The sequence below is a fragment of the Eschrichtius robustus genome, chromosome 3, assembly GCF_028021215.1.
Source record: "Eschrichtius robustus isolate mEscRob2 chromosome 3, mEscRob2.pri, whole genome shotgun sequence".
NCBI classification, from domain to species: Eukaryota; Metazoa; Chordata; class Mammalia; order Artiodactyla; family Eschrichtiidae; genus Eschrichtius; species Eschrichtius robustus.
In genome coordinates this window covers 100,623,405-100,640,659 of record NC_090826.1, presented here as the reverse complement: position 1 = coordinate 100,640,659, position 17,255 = coordinate 100,623,405, and the positions used below count along the sequence as shown (strand labels likewise).

General features: G+C 36.3%; 1 protein-coding gene across 3 annotated transcripts in view; it reads right to left on the bottom strand.

Moving 5' to 3' along the window:
* HIPK1 (homeodomain interacting protein kinase 1) overlaps positions 1 to 17,255 on the bottom strand; it is a 47,312-nt gene that overhangs the window by 23,300 nt on the left and 6,757 nt on the right. For all 3 annotated transcript variants that reach the window (XM_068540551.1, XM_068540550.1, XM_068540552.1), the window contains exons 2-3: positions 11,980 to 13,057; positions 4,640 to 4,763 (exon numbers count right to left, since the gene is read on the bottom strand). In XM_068540551.1, coding sequence (XP_068396652.1) covers positions 4,640 to 4,763; positions 11,980 to 13,055 — 1,200 coding nt within the window. In that variant the 5' untranslated portion in view covers positions 13,056 to 13,057. The remainder of the gene's footprint in view (positions 1 to 4,639; positions 4,764 to 11,979; positions 13,058 to 17,255) is intronic.

Sequence of the window (17,255 nt, the reverse complement as noted above, 5' to 3'; positions counted from 1 at the left end):
ACAACAAAGGACCCACCTTTATGCAAACAAAGTATTATTGTCATTTGTTATTTTAAACAATTGAAATGTTTCCAACAAAGTTGAAGCCATTAACTAATATCTAGAGAGGGTATACACATTTGACTTCAAGACTCACAAACATCTGCTGTAAAATCTCAGCTATCGCATCTACAAAAAATCCACAGCTGATACCATACTTAATAGTGAAAAACTGCTTTCCCCCTAAAATCACGAGCAAGACGAGAACATCCACTCTTGCTATTTCTTTCCAACACTGTAAGAGTATGGTTCAATGCAAAGCAGTTAGGCAAGGGGAAAAAAAGGAATCCAGATTGGAAAGGAAGATGTAAAATTATCTTTATTTGTAGATGACATGATCTTGTAGTTAGAAAATTATAAGGAATCCAAAACTATTAGAACTAGAGTTCAATTAGAAAACTATCAGAAAAAGAGTTCAAGAAGGGTGCCGAATACAAGATTACAAAACTCACTGCATTTCTATACACTAGTAAAGAACAACTGAAAGTAAAATTAAGGGATTTCCCTGGTGGCACAGTGGTTAAGAATCCACCTGCCAATGCAGGGGGACATGGGTTTGAGCTGTGGTCCGGGAAGATCCCACATGCCGCAGAGCAACGAAGCCCGTGTACCACAACTACTGAGCCTGTGCTCTAGAGCCCGCATGCCACAACTACTGAAGACCACATGCCTAGAGCTCGTACTCTGCAACAAGAGAAGCCACCACAATGAGAAGCCCGCACACTGCAACAAAGAGTAGCCCCCACTCGCCGCAACTAGAGAAAGCCCATGCACAGCAACGAAGACCCATTGCAGAGATAAATAAATAAATGAATTTTAAAAAGAAGGATCTTTAAAATAAAATTAAGAAAATAATTCTACTCACTATAGCATCAAAAAAAAATACTTAGAAATAAAATTAACAAAAGAAGTATAAAACTTGAACTCTGAAAATTATAAAACACTGCTAAAGAAAACCTAAATAAATCTGATCATGTTTATGGATCAGAAGCCAATATTGTTAAGATGGCAATACTTCCTAAAGTGATCTACAGGTTCAAGCAATCCCTATTAAAAAAAAAATCAATAACTTTTTTGGGGCAGAAATAGAAAAATCCCTAAAATTTATATGGAATTTCAAGGGACCCCAAATAGCCAGAACAATCTTGAAAAAGAATAAAGTTCTGGTTTCAAAACTGACTACCACCAGAGAAAGACAAATACATATGATATCACTTATATGTGGAATCTAAAATATGATACAAATGAACTTATTTACAAAGCAGAAATAGACTCATTGACATAGAAAACAAACTTATGGTTACCAAAGGGGAATGGGAGGGGAGGGATAAATTAGGAGTCTGGGATTAACAGATACACACTACAGGTAACTATATTCATTACCTTATAATAACCTATAATGGAAAAGAATCTGAAAAAAGAATACACACACACACACACACACACACCGGAATCACTTTGCTGTATACCTGAAACTAACACAACATTGTAAATCAACTATACTTCAATTGAAAAAAAAAAGAAAGAAAAAAACTTACTACCAAACTATAGTAATCAAAACAGTGTGGTACTGGCATAAGTATAGATATAGGATATAGATCAATGGAACAGAATTGACATTCCAGACATAAATCATTATACTTACTTATGGTCAACTGATTTTTGACAAGGATGCCAAGACAATTCTTGGGGAAAGAACAGTCTTTTAGCAAATAGTACTGGGATAACTGAATACCCACATGCAAAAGATAGAAACTGGACCCTTTCCTTACAACATATTCAAACATTAACTTAAAATGACTCAAAAACCTAAATGTAAGAGCTAAAACTATAAAACTCTTAGAAGAAAACATAGGAGAAAAGCTTCATGACACTTGATTTGGCAATGATTTCGTGGATATGATACAAGTATAAGCAACAAAAGAAAAAATAAGCAAATTGGACTTCATCAAAATTTAAAACTTTTGTGCAAATACTCTAAACCGAGTGAAAAGGGAACCCCATGGAATGGGAGAGAGTATCTGCAAATCACTTACCTGATAAGGGATTAATAATAAGAATACAGAAAGAACTCCTACAACTCAACAACAACAACAACAACAACAAAATTCAAAAACAGGCAGTGGACTTGAATAGACTTCTACAAAGAAGATATACAGATGCCCAATAAGCACATAAAACGATGCTCAACATCACTAATCATTAGAGAAATACAAATCAAAACCACAATGAGCTATCACTACATATCCATAAGGATGGCTATCATTTTTTTTTAAAAAGAAAGAAAATAACCAGCTTTGGCAAGGATGAAGGATGTAGGGAAACTGCAACTCTTGTACATTGTTGGTAGGAATGTAAAATGGTATAACCACTGTGGAAAACAGTTTGTTGGTTCCTCAGAAAGTTAAACATAGAATTAGCATATGACCCAGCAATTCTACTTCTAGCTTTATACCCAAAGGAACGGAAAACAGGGACTTAAACCCTGGTACACCAATATTCATAGCACCATTATTCACGACAGCCAAAAGGTGGTAACACCCCAAGTGTCCATCAACAGATGAGCACATAAAAAAACGTGGCATACATATATATATACACACACACACGCACACATATATATACATATATACATACACACACACAATGAAACATTGATCAGCCATAAAAAGTGGTGATACAGGCAACAGCATGGATGAAAAACATCATGCTAAGTAAAAGAAGCCCAGCACAAAAGACCACATATTGTATGTGATGAATATGCTATGCTAGAATAGGCAAATCTATACAGACAGAAAGTAGATTACTGGCTCCCAGCGTGGTGGTGGGGTGGTTAGGGAAGAATGGGTACTGACTGCTAGTAAGTACTGGGTTTCATTTTAGAGTCATGAAAATGTTCTAAACTGATTGTGGCTATGGTTCACAACCCTGTGAACATACTAAAGACCACTGATTTGCACACTTTAAATGGCTGAACTATACGGTATGTGAATTATATCTCAATAAAGTTTTTAAAAAACTCAGCTGTAAGAACAAGGATCCTGCCACAGGAACCTTTTTGTATAAGCAAAGATGCATCAAGATAAAGTATTCCCAATCCTGCTCTACAACAGCAACACCCTATTTATTCATTATTAAGCATGGGAAAAAAACTTTCTCCTACAACCCAGTTTCGCATCTGTGCACCAAGCAAAAATTCTCAAAACTACCATATCGTTTCTTTACAAGGTAACCTCCCATTGTACCTTAGCTTCTAAATCTAATTTTATTTGGTTCCACTTCCTAGGAATATTTACAATGCAATCTGTTTTCTAAGGTTGAAGAGATGCCACAAAACAGCTGGCCTAGGAATGGCACTGTACAGGCTATAATTGCTCGGAGCAAGGTTTCTTAATCGGGGGGTCCACGAATTCCCTAACTTTGTATATAAAACATTGTGAGCATATTTTTCTGAGAAGATCCATAGCTTCATCAGATTCTCAAGAGTCTAAAACCCAAAGAGGAGAATCAATGGATTGGTTCAAGTAACTGTGGTTTTGCCTCATTTAATCTCCCTCACACTTTTTTGTGGTTGTTGTTAAAATAAGGAAGGTGGTTCATGTCTCACAAGGTGAATGAAAGACTGAAAAATTACAAAGCTCAATGTAACTGGTTACTTATCATACGAACAAATCATTTTTTATGTCTCACTCAGAGACAAATCCAAAGAGTCAAATTTTTGGAAGTTGGTAAATGTTACATCTACTCTAAAATGGACTGAGGAGTCAAAATTCCAGGTTGAATAGGGAAAAACACTATTTTGCTCTTTTCTCTTTTAATGGTTCAAAATAACCATTCATTTCTCAAAAAAACTAAAAAAAAACCTGATGTACCTACTGTGTCCCAGATGCAATGTCAGTAGCTGAGGATACACTGGTAGAATCAGTCTCTGCCCTCAAAGAGCTTACAGCATAGTAGTTAGAACCATTTTTTTGAAAGAACAAAAAATGAGAATTCACAATTTACTTCCATGGCAAAACTTTTTTCCTTAGGACCAGTTTCTTAGGAAGTGGTAGCATATCTTCTAAAGCTTGTCTGTTTTGAAATATAGATAATTTGTTACAATACTTTTCAACTCATAAGATTTCCCTCCTAAATCCTATGTTACAGAGACCTAATACACATCACAACTTCTAGGGTCCTATGTGTTTCAGTATGCAGAGAATAATTACTTCAGTGTGTGTCATGTATAAAAAGGAATAAATAGCACTGAATGAGCCAAAGTTTGCTCTTAAAATTCCAACTTCACATCTTTACTCTACTTTCATATCCTAATTCACAAGACACATTGGCTGACAAGCTAAGTCTCTAATAAATCATTACAGATCTGGAAAAGTAGCAATCTAAAGTAATATAAAATAAAATCCTTTTTAACGTTTAGAATTGCAAATATAACTTCAGACTAAGAAGCAGGTAGAGAAAATTCCATTCTTTAAAAAATTATTTTTAATTGGACTGTTCTTTCCCTACAATCTAAATACTTCACTAGTACTTCTATTCCTCTAGAATCTTTCACCAGTAACTACTTGCTTTCTATTGCCATCCAAATAAACACTCTTACCTGATCATATTCTGAAGCACCAGGATAAAGAGGCCACCCCAGGAACAGCTCAGCTATCACACAGCCCAATGACCACATATCAATAGCTTCACAAAATGGTAATCCAAGAATAATTTCAGGGGCTCTAGCAAAAACAAAAATAGCAGATTAAAAAAATTACACATTATTTTGGGAAACTAACTATGTCGATTAAGTCTTGTTTTAGTATCAGGTAAAGGTACATTGATTTAATGAAACTGAAAACAACCTTTGGTATAAAATCCATAATTCGAAACTCTTGGCCCCAGATGTGTTTTGAAATTCAGAACTTTTTTAATTTCAGAAAGGTACTACCCATGCATAAACTACATACTTCATAATAATCCCAATGGAGTTTAGGGAAGCATCCCATAATCAAACACATTAATGCTTCTGCAACAAAACATATGAGCAATCACACTAAGCCAGACAAATACTTTAAACAGCCTTACATTGATTCAAGTCAGGTCTCGCCAATAAATAAGTTTATACCAAACTTAGAAAAAGATTTTTAGCTTTGAAAGCTTTCTGAATTTAGAAATTACAGATAAGGGATTATGGACTTATTCTTTTTATTCTTAGAAACTTTTTAATTACAGAAAAATCAATTAAATGGCCTGATCAATAAATACCCCTTTATGACAGAAATGCCTTCTGTAGAGACACAGTGGTTCACATCCTAATTCCATTATTTAACAGCTGTAGGCAATTAATCTTTCTGAGCCTCAGGTTCTCTTTTTTTTTTTTAACATCTTTATTGGAGTATAATTGCTTTACAATGGTGTGCTAGTTTCTGCTGTATAACAAAGTGAATCAGCTATACATATACATATATTCCCATATCTCCTCCCTCTTGCATCTCCCTCTCGCCCTCCCTATCCCACCCCTCTAGGTGGTCACAAAGCACTGAGCTGATCTCCCTGTGCTATGCGGCTGATTCCCACTATGAGCCTCAGGTTCTTCATTCATAAAATGGAGATGAGTACCTCCTACTACATAAGGTTGTGGTAAGGTTAAAATAAATAAGTAAAAAATAATGATGATGATGATAATGATGTCGTTCAAATATTAAAGCTCTTGACCAGCGCTTGGCACATGGTTAGCATTATGTAAGTGTTAGATAAAACAATGACTATTATTATTATACCATCATTCTTTTAAAACTTTGAACTCTCTGTGTGCTTTCAGAAATATTCATTTCCACTAATGCTCCACATGAGAAACCCAACCCTACGAAACCTTAAAGAGAAAACTATGGTAATACTATAAACTAAGAGCTCTCTATATATGAATATATCCAAGGCAAAATTATTATCCCCTCTATATTATACTTATAGAGGAGGAAACAGAGGCAAATAGATTAAGTAATTTGCCCAAAATCACACAGTTAATAAGTGGCAGAGCTAGAATTTGAATCCTGGTAGCCTACCTCTGAAGTTGAGTACGTTATACTGTCTCTAAATAAGTAAAAGTTAAATACATACCCATCTATACTCATCTATTTGGCATGGTGGTATACATGGTATTTTTCAAATTGTAACTAAAATTAAGAGATAAATGGATTCAAAAGGGGGATGATAATAATAGGTAATATATTGATAATAATAGATGACACTTATATAGTACTTAGTATGTGTCATGCACTGAGTTCTTTATAAATGTGGGGTTCACTTAATTCTTACAGCAATCCTATGAAAGCAGATATTATCACTATTAAGTAATCAATTATAAGATACACATTTTTCACATTTTAACATCTCTGAAATTAAGAAGATTCCTGCAAACAATGGTATATTTTAGTTTAATGGCAGTGTCTTTACTTTCTCATTGGTACATAAATAATATTATATTTCATCTTATAATCAATGGCACCTTAGATTCTACGTAAGAAAGTATTATTTCCATTTTACAGATGTAGAAACTGGGCACTGGCAGGTTAAGTAACTTGCCCAAGGCTGGAGCCCAGGCAGTCTGGATCCAAGGTCTGAGCTCTGAAACACTTTATCATCTCCAAATAATTTCCTTTCCTTCTTACAAGTCACAGAATTTGAATCTGTAAGGACACGCCAGATCCAGATCCCTCATTAATCAGGAGCTAAATGGAAAAGCAGATCTCTCCATTAGGAACCATCTAATAGGCCATGTCTCCTCATGAAGTGCCTAGGTTTCCCAAATTTTATTCTTAAGCAGTATGTGCTTATTGTTGCATTGTGTGTATGGGGGAGGGGGGGCAGACAAAGACTGAGTGGGGAGGGTATAAAGATACTTCCCTAAATAAGAATATCCTCCCAGAGTAATTTTCTAAGCAGCCCCTAGAAAATGGTAAATTAGAGGACTCCATAGGGTCTAAAAACTTCCCTGATCCTTGAACAAAAACAGCAGAAGATCCAGGCCTGCTGGGACTTACACTATTTGACAGCTAAGGGTGGAACCACTAATACCATCAGTTTTTGGGCTATTTGATGTGAACTGTGGTTTTGTTAGCCAAAGAAAACAAAAAAGTGATATTCCTGTTGCAGGTGACTAGAGCCCCATATTACTGATGGAATTTCAGAGTTCAATTAAATACAACCACTGTGGCATGTTTGATAGCATTAATAAACTAGAGGGTAAGAGTACCCAGAAACATAAAAGCCTTTCTAAAATTGAAACGGAACAAAATTTTTACTTTCACTGAGCAGACTGATTAATTTCTAAGTTCATGACAGTGCCAAAAATAGCTGGCAGGGAGAATGCAAATGGCTTTGTGCCAAAATAAAAACTGGGCTTAAAACATTCCTAAACATCAACTGAAGAGCAGCAGATTGATTTTGCCATTCCCACTATACCAGGAATACATTTTAAAATCCAAAAGGCAGGTCACAGGGAGGGGCCAGGCCACCCAATAACTTACTTCTTTAAAAAGGTAGCCATAAGATGTGATAACTGTTAGGCTTCTAAGGCTTAAAGTTTAAGGGAAATTAAGAAAAACACCAATTCCATCCCCCAAGCCCCACTAAACAAAAAAACCCTGAAGACTGACTGCAATCAGTTTTTCCATTTGGTCTTGCTCTGCTTCTGGAGTAACAAAAGCAGCTAAGTATTTCAAGTAAAAGCTCACCCAAAACAGTTAACTCTACCACATCTACCATGCAAAAAGGTTAAGTATCAAAAGAAAAAAAGGAAAGCAGTAAAAATAAACTAAAATAAAATAAGGCTGCTCAGTCTATTGAGGACTTCTCACTTTCATTAGAGCCTAAAAATGTTAGACTTACGTAAACTCCAAGAAGCAAAAAGACTTAAGTTATCTTCTTTTACTGAACATCATTTAGAGCAGGTTCACCTCTAAAGACTGAATGTTTTAACCTCTGAATTCAGATCAAAATTCTTGATAATATTTTCATTACTATATCATCTTTCCCCTTGGCCTCCAATATTTCTCAATCCCTCAATATAAACAATACACTGAAATTCTTGTTCTACTTCATCTATATAATAATTACTCTTCTAGGTCCCTTTCCAGCTCTGACATCCTAACAACTGGGCAGTAAAAAAGATTACCTATTAAAGCACAGGAAAAAGGAAAACAAAACTAGCAGTCTTCCCTTTAGTAGGAAAATGGCATTAATTGTACTTTGGACATGGTGACTCTCCTCTTTGAAGATACATCCCATCCTTCGAGAACAAATACTAAACAGGCTTTCATTGCTATAACCAGGAGGTAGAAATAGCAATCCTTGCGTTTTGACTTCCCAACTTCCAACTCCTTTAAATTGAAAAATTCCACCTAAGTCATAAAGCTCTATTTCACTGGAACCCAGAGCAAGCTGAGGCTGGAATCACTTAATAGCACAAATCATTCTCTGCTCATCTTCATGAACACTCTTGTTTCTTCCCACCCATCTCAGAGGCATCAAACCAAATAAGAGATGTTACATAAAGTCTAACTTCCTACATCCGTGGCTTAGGTGTTAACTGTGGTTTCAGTGTCAGATGAAACTGGATTGTTTGTTTGTCTAGGATAAACTGAAAATATGTTTTCCTTATCTAGATCTTGTCCTTCCGTACATAACAAAGTGATCTCAGCTTTAAGGCCAGCTAGCCTGTTCAGAATGGAAAAGCACTGAGCTTATAAGCATGACAAACCTTTGTGCCTAAAACTCAAACCCCAAAGACAGCAACTTTTCTTGGAATTAGTCTACATTTACATTTACAGTGGGCTAGGAAATAAAGTACTTTATTTTTACTGCCTGAGTCATTTAGCCATGCCCATGGCCAACAGAGACAGCATGGTGGCAAAAATTTAAGTCAACTGATAGTACTTTGGCATGTTACCAGCAAGATGAAGCAATGTAAACAATGCAATGTAAAAAGGAGGGTAAGAGGAAGGCTGGCTCTGGAGCCAGAATGCTTCAATGGTCAAAAGGATTTCAGAAAGGTTTTCTTAAAGACAAGAGGGTGAGGATTTAATGGACTCTAATAAAGCAACAATGCAACATGCACAGGACCACTGTGGATAAAATTTATATAAAGAAGTAATGCCTGAGCTGCTATTCCACTTGCCTTAGGCTCATCATCAAGTATTACTGTGATAGAGTTTTAGAAAACTATAAAAAGAAAAGATAAAAATAGATTAGGGTGGATTGGAAGACAATGTTGTTAAGACGTCAATACTGCGCAAAGTGATTTGCAGACTCAGTGCAATCCCTATAAACACCAATGAGGTTTTTTTCAGAAATAGAAAAGTCCATCCTAAAACTCATATAGAATTTCAGGAGACTCCAAAAAAGCCAAAACAATCTTGAAAGAAAATAAAACTAGAGGTCTCACACTTCCTGATTTCAAAACTTATTACAAAGCTACAAGTAATCAAAAAAGCATGGTACTGGCATAAAGACAGACATTTAGAACAATGGAACAGAAGGGAGAGCCCAGAAATGAACCCTCATATATATGGCCAAAGGATTCTGACAAGAGTGTCAAGACCATTCAATGGAGAAAGGACAGTCTTTTCAGCAAATGGTGCTGGGAAAACTGAATATCCACATGCAAAAGAATGAAATTGGACCCATACTTTATACCATACAAAAATTAACTCAAAATGGATCAAAAACCTAAATATAAGAGCTAAAGCTATTTGAAGAAAAGCTTCATGACATTGGTTTGACGATTTCTTGAATATACCAAAAGTATAAGCAACAACAAAAAAGACAAATAGGACTTCATGAAAATTTAAAACTTTTGTGCAAACAACACTATCAATATAGTGAAAAGACAACCCCATGGAATGGGAGAAAATATCTGTAAATCATATATCTGACCAGGGATTAATACTCAGAATATATAAAGAACTCCTACAACTCAGCAACAACAAAAAACAATCCAATTCAAAGATGGACAAAGGACTTAAGACATTTCTCCAGAGAAGACATACAGATAGCCAATAAGCACATGAAATGATGCTCACCATCACTAATCATTAGGGAAATGCAAATCAAAACTATATGAGATATCATTTCACATACATAAGGATGGCTATTATCCAAAAAAAAAAAAGAGAGAGAGAGAGAAAGAATATAACAAGTGTTGGTGTATTGGTGAGGATATGGAGAAATTGGAATCCTCATGCATTGCTGGTGGGAATATAAAATCGTGCAGTGGCTGAGAAAAACAGTTTGGTGGTTCCTCAAAAAGTTAAAGAATTACCATATGACCCAGCAACTCTACTTCTAGTTTTATACCCAAAAGAATTGAAAACAGGGACTCAAACACTTGAATGCCAATGTTCATTACATCATTATTCACAATAGCCAAAAATGTGGAAACAACCCAAGTGTCCATCAACAGATGAATAGATAAATAAAATGTGGTATATACATGCAATAGAATATTATTCAGTCCTGAAAAGGAATGAAATTCTGATACATGCTACAGAATTTCAGAGATTAACCTTGAAAACATTATGCTAAGTGAAGTAAGTCAGACCCAAAAGGAGAAATACTGTATGATTCCACTTATATGCAATATCTAGAATAGGCAATTTCATAGAGACAGAAAGTCAAATAGAGGTAACAGGGGTAGGGGGTAGGAGGGTGGAGTAGTTACTGCTTAATGGTTACAGAGTTTCTGTTTTGGGTGATAAAAAAAATTTGGAAATAGATAGTGGTGAAGGCTATACAACACTATGAAGATACTTCACAACACTGAATGGTACATGTTAAAATGGTAAACTTCATGTTAGGTATGTTTTATCACAATTAGAAAAACAAAAATATGTAGATGGTATATTTTCTGAGTCCCTATACAGGTTAAAATGTCCTTACATTATTTTCACACATAATATAAAATTCTTAGTTCAGAATTTCTATTTCCTCAAAATTTATTATAGGCATTTGGTATGTTGGACACATCTCTTGATAAAACTTATTTTGTGGGTTATCTTTTTTTATTGTTTCACTTCGTGATTGGGTGAGTGTACAATCTGTGTTTAATGCATGACCATTAAAATAAATATAAGATTCCTTAAAATTAATAACTAGACAGATAAATGACGTACTAAGAAATAAAAGCTCATTTAAAGACTTTCTCGTCTTCTCTCTTTCAGTAATGCTCCTTGGTTACAGTACAGACAAAATTCTATATACCACCATTTAAGTTCTGTCCCAATAATTATTACATATTGAAAAGATAACTTTATTAGAAGTAACAATATGGAAATATAAATCACTAAAGTATAAGGTGTTTGGGTCAAGGCCATTTTAGGATAACCAAATAAGTTCATACGCAAATAAGTTCAAAGGACTATGGAGAATATTAAAACAAGAAGAGACCTTAGCAATCATCTAATCCAATTCTCTCTATTATGCAAGAAAGAAAATGTAAAATAATAAAACGTTGCTAGAGTTAAACTTGGAATTATTCCCAAGGCATCTTACCTGCCAAGATAGGAACCTGGGAAAAATAGCAGCATATGCCCAAATTCCTCACATATAAGTAAACATCTGATATATTTAAAACACTTTAAAATGGGAAAATTAGGTATAATGGTAGTAAAGAAGGAACCAGATGCTACTATAATTCAACTAGGAACAACCTTCAGAATCAGACTGAATTAATCTTTCTAGAGTTAATATTTCAGAAATAAAATAATGTTACATATAGGAATGCCACACACATGGAATATTAAATACTAAATATATTTAGGATAATACTAAAATATATTATCCTAATCTGTGTTGAAATCTGTAAATAAATTCATTGTTATACGTAGCCCTTTGTGATATATGTTAAATACAAAGACAGATCTCTAGTCGAAGACATGCTTTTTAGCATTTGCCACTTGCCTGTAGTAACGTGACTGTAAGTAGGTTGAGCACACAGCTTTGGAAACGTGACTAGCAGAACCAAAGTCAATGACCTTCACTCGGTAGGGTTGGCGCACTGGATCGACCAGCATTATGTTTTCAGGCTTAAGGTCAGCGTGAATTAGACCAAGGCTCTTGAGCTTCATCAGGGCTGTGGCCACCTGCTGCAAGATTGGTCTGATGTACTTGAGTGGCAGTGGGCTAAACTTATTCTGCTTTAGAAAATCATATAAGTTCTGCTCCAGCATCTCGAACACAAGGCAGGTATGATTCTTATGCTGAAAGCACTCATAAGAACGAACAAAATTATACTCATCGGCATTTTCACTGCTTAGGCGGGAAAGGATGCTCACTTCAATCTGTCCTTGTCTGGCATAGGAGGGGTGGTTCTTCAAGATTTTAATAGCCACAATTTCCTTGGTGCTCCGCTTCCAGCATTTAGCCACCTGTCCAAATGTTCCCCGGCCTAAGAACTCCAAGACTTCATAGCTGTTTGTCATGGAGCAAAGGATCTCATGCTGGACCAGCTGGTAATCCCCTTCTCCACTGGAACTGCTACTCTTCGTGGTCACAGTGGTGGTCGTGGCAGCGGCACCCACCACAGTCCTGTTTTGCAGCATGAGAGGGGGATGTTCTTCTATGATTTGCACGCTACCGTTGCTGTCAACTTCTTCACTTTTTCTTTTCAATCCACATTTTTGATATGGCTCAAGCAAAGAAACGTTGCTTCTGTGAGTCAGGGTCTGGCTGCTTTGGAAGGTGGATGTAGCAGCACTGGCAGAGCTATCAGCAGCTGTTACAACAATATGCTCCACTGCAGGAGCTGGGAGGAGGAGGCCCTGGTCGTAAGCAGGGATGTTGAAATTTGCTACCTGGTGAGAAGAGTTGGCTTGCCCTTGTGTGGCTGGAAGGGTTTTGCTGTGGGTATAGTATTTGTCGTTGCTGCTCTGTCCAGAAACATCCCAACCAGAAGGCTCTATTTTCAGTTTCTTTGCACTGCAGAAGGCACTCGACGACACTGATGGGGGGGAAAACACCTGCAGCTGTGATGCCATACCTACATCAAGAAAGAGGAAGAATTAGGCCCTCAATTTTATACAACCCCTCAATTAGTATATCGGAAAACTTTCAGTTTAGAAAAAACAAGTAAACGTATATCTGGCTGAGGTTTTATTTTATACATTTTCCAAAACATGTTTCCTATTATAGAAAGATAAACTTTTTGGTCTAATTACACATCCTGAATCACTTTTTTGAGACTCAGCAATAATAGGACATATTGTTAAAAGAGTATGAACATCTAAGATGGTTTATAAAATAAAAACAACAACAATAGCTTAGATGATTGATCACTTAGTATGTGCCAAGTGGTAGTCTAAGCACTTCATACACATAACTCATTTAATTCTCACAACCTTTTGAAAAACATACTATCATTATTTCCATTCTACAGATGAGGAAACTAAGACACAGACTGGTTATAATAATTTGCCCAAAATAACAAAGCTCTTAAGTGGCAGCACTAGAATTCAAACCCAAGCTCTTTGGCCCCAGAGTTCATTCCACAGCTGTCTTCATTCCTGCCCTGCTTAGCTTTTTAATCAATTATTTAAATGTAGACACAGATGACATGCTTATAAAATTCATAGATGAACCAAATTTGGGCAGGATACTCAATATTGCTAAGTAACGGGTCCAAAAAGATCACAAAGAGCAGAAACCATAAGGTAAATCTAGCTGATGACATTTAACACAAATATTGACTTCCTACTTAAGTCCAAAATCTGGCTAGCACAAAGCACAAGGATAAGAGATACAAGGTTTCGCAGGATCATATATGAAAAACACTTTGTTAGCAGGAGAAACACTATGTAATAATGTTCCCCTCCCCTCAAAAGCTAATTCAATCTTAAACTATATTCACAGAAAAAGTAGTGTCCAGAATGTGGCAAAGTGAAGGCAACCCACTCTACTCAGATCACAAATAAAAGTGTCTAGCTCTGTCCACTACATTGTAAAAAAACCATTTACAATGTAAACTGACCAGAAGAAACTGACCAGAAGAGAGTAATCAGGATTAGGCAAAGCCCAGACGGGATCTCCTGAAGAACCTCGGGAAGTCATCCTTAGAAAAATATGGGGAAAGGTAATAAGAACTGCCCACCTTTCTGTCCCTGAATGTCCCATAGACACCTCAAGCTCAATAGGCCCAAAGACTAATCCCAAAGCTAATATTTTGAGAATAAAGTCCAAACATTTGACCTAGCATACAAGCCATTTCATATTTATCTTCTTCCTTCTGAATCACATAACCCTCAGATGCCTCGGGGCTCCACACTAATCCCTCTTCTCTTACTCCACACTAATCCCTCTTCTCTTGCTCCACATTCCCTCTTTTCACTACTTCCCAGCAAATTTCCCTCTCTAACCCAGACTTCTCTCTTGAACTCCAAATCCTTATTTTCAAATAACCACTCCACACTTCAACTTGGATATCTTAGAGACATCTCAAATTCAAGATGTCCAGAATTAAACTTCTGGGCCTCCACCCCACGCCCAGTTTTTTACCTCAATTATGAGACACCACCATGCATCTAACACCTCAAGCCAAAAAATCAGGGAGGCAATGAGTCTCAGTTTCCTCATCTATAAAATGGTGAATTAAATGATTTAATACACACGACGTGCTTAGTGCCAAAAACTCACTTAATATTATTATCCTGACTCATTCCCCTCCCTTGTTTCCCTCCCTTAATCCCCATATCTAACCTAAAATAAATCTTATCTACTTCCTAAGCATATTTCAGATCAGCCATTTTTTCTCTACGCTTATTGGAACCTTTCTAGTTCAAACTGCCAGGGGCCTCCAAACTCATCCTGAATGCACTCAGGGTACCTTTGCTTTTAAACTATGTATTATATATTGGAGGAATGCTCTTTGTTAACCATCTCCCTCCTTCTGCCTCCAGGGTCTTTCACTGCTTTAGGGATAAAGTCCAAAATCCTCAACTTGCCTTAAAAAGCTCCCCCAAAATCTGGTTGCTGTCTTCCAAAATCTCCCCACCTCGATTCCTCCACCACTCCAGCCATACTGCCCCTTCTTTCAGTTCTTGGGAGGCCCTCTATGTTGGAGACTTTCTGCTAGGAAAACTGTTTCTTCTCTCTCACACTCACACACTCACACACACACACTCCCCACAATCACCACCACCACTGCATTCCCACAACACCCTGTACCTACCTTATAACATTATTTATTTAATGTTACATTCCCGGATACTGTAAAAGTTCCATGAGAGCAGGTACCATATCTGTCTCGTTCTTTTGCTTGTATCACCAGAACCTACCACAGACTCTGGCAATATACAGACACTCAGTATTTGCTGGGTGATTTGACCACTGCCTACCAACTTCATTTCTACTCCCTACTACTCGTGTTAAACTGCAGGATTCTCAAATGCTTCTTTTGTTTTGGTTTTTTGACGTCCCTCTCTTTTATCTGTGCAGTCCTTGAGATATGGGGGAAGTCTCCATTCTAGTACTCACAGTGTAATTTTATTAGTCATAAGAGAATAAACACACACAACTAGAAAGGAAGGAAACATGACAAGGGATGTTACAGAACATAAAAAAACAAAGTATACATTTCTTTGTGCTTGAATGCAACTAAAAACCATCTGTACTGGACCAGATAGCTGGAAGGAAGAACAAACCCTCAACCTTCAATTTCTAAAATGCTGTCTGGATTTACTTTAAACAAGAGTTTCTATAATTTATATGAACCTTGAAGAGAAAAAAAAGTATAAATTAAAAGAATGTTATTGCGGGACTTCACTGGTGGCGCAGTGGATAAGACTAAGCGCTCCCAATGCAGGGGACCCGGGTTCGATCCCTGGTCAGGGAACTAGATCCCACATGCATGCCACAACTAAGAGTTCACATGCCACAACTAAGAAGCCCACGTGCCGTAACTAAGGAGCTCTGGAGCCGCAACTAAGACCTGGAGCAACAAAAATAAATAAATAAATATTAAAAAAACAAAAAAGAATGTTATTGCAATTTAACTCCTAGGTTACAAATTTACAAATCATCTTATTCTACCTATATCACTGACATAATACCAAACTATAATAAGAGAAAAACTGAAATCAAGTAGTGCCTTTACAAAATTTACCTATTAATATATGCAAAAATATTTCTTGTCATAATACCAAACCAATTTCTGAACAACGAAAAGGAAGCAAATTTTTGAAATTTGTTTTCCATCGTATATTTGTTGAGTTCCTACTTTTAACAATCTATCAAAATACATAAGCACAACCTTCACGTACCTAAAAGTATTTAGTAAAAAATTTGAATACTATACAAAATTTGCAGTTTGTAGCTATGTATAGGAATATGGGGGCTTAAAGTAATAATACTGAAAAGAATTCATGAAATGTAACTCCAAGTTTTTAAAAGTATGATGATCATAACTGGACACTTTTCAAAAGTATTCTGTTTACCAGAGGAATGTTAATGACAACCTTCCACCCAATGAACAAAATAACAGATACTGATGGCTTCAAATTCACACTGAGCACTGCAAAAAGCACAAGTTCTAGGAAATTGTTCCAACAGTTTAAGTATATAAATAAATATAATAATTCTTACTCAGTAAGACAAACTTAAGTCCACCCATAGCGAAGTAACAACCCAGAATTTCACTGGCCTTCCCCGCAGCAAGGGTGTGTGGTACTGAAGTCAATGTCATGCCACCAGGACTCTTACAGTGTGGCTGAGACTCAGCCTGACCTCAACAAGCACTAGGTGAGAACAAAATACAGAATCAAAATTGCCTAGAAAAATCTATACTCTTATTTATATAACACTCTGAAATTCAGCTAAAAACAGCCATTTCTAAAACACAAAATAAAGATACTATGTCCCACAAAATTTGCTTTTCTTTTTCTTTTTCTTTTTTTGCAGGGGGTGGTGGGGGGGTGAGAGGCAGTTTTCTCCCTAGGCTGAGACTTCCCAAACAAAACCATGGAATAGAATTAACATCTGTGGAAAATTTACAATGTACCACACTCCGTTAAGCACATTACACTATTTTCAATTCACATGAGAACAGCTCCCAATAAATTAAAAGCTAACTTCCTGAAAATGTTTCCCCTCTTGACTCTAGCAATAAACGAGTCTTTTCATTTCAAACCTGACTTTCCAAGGATTTAACCGTCTAAAAATAATGACAAACTTCTCCACTGCATTAA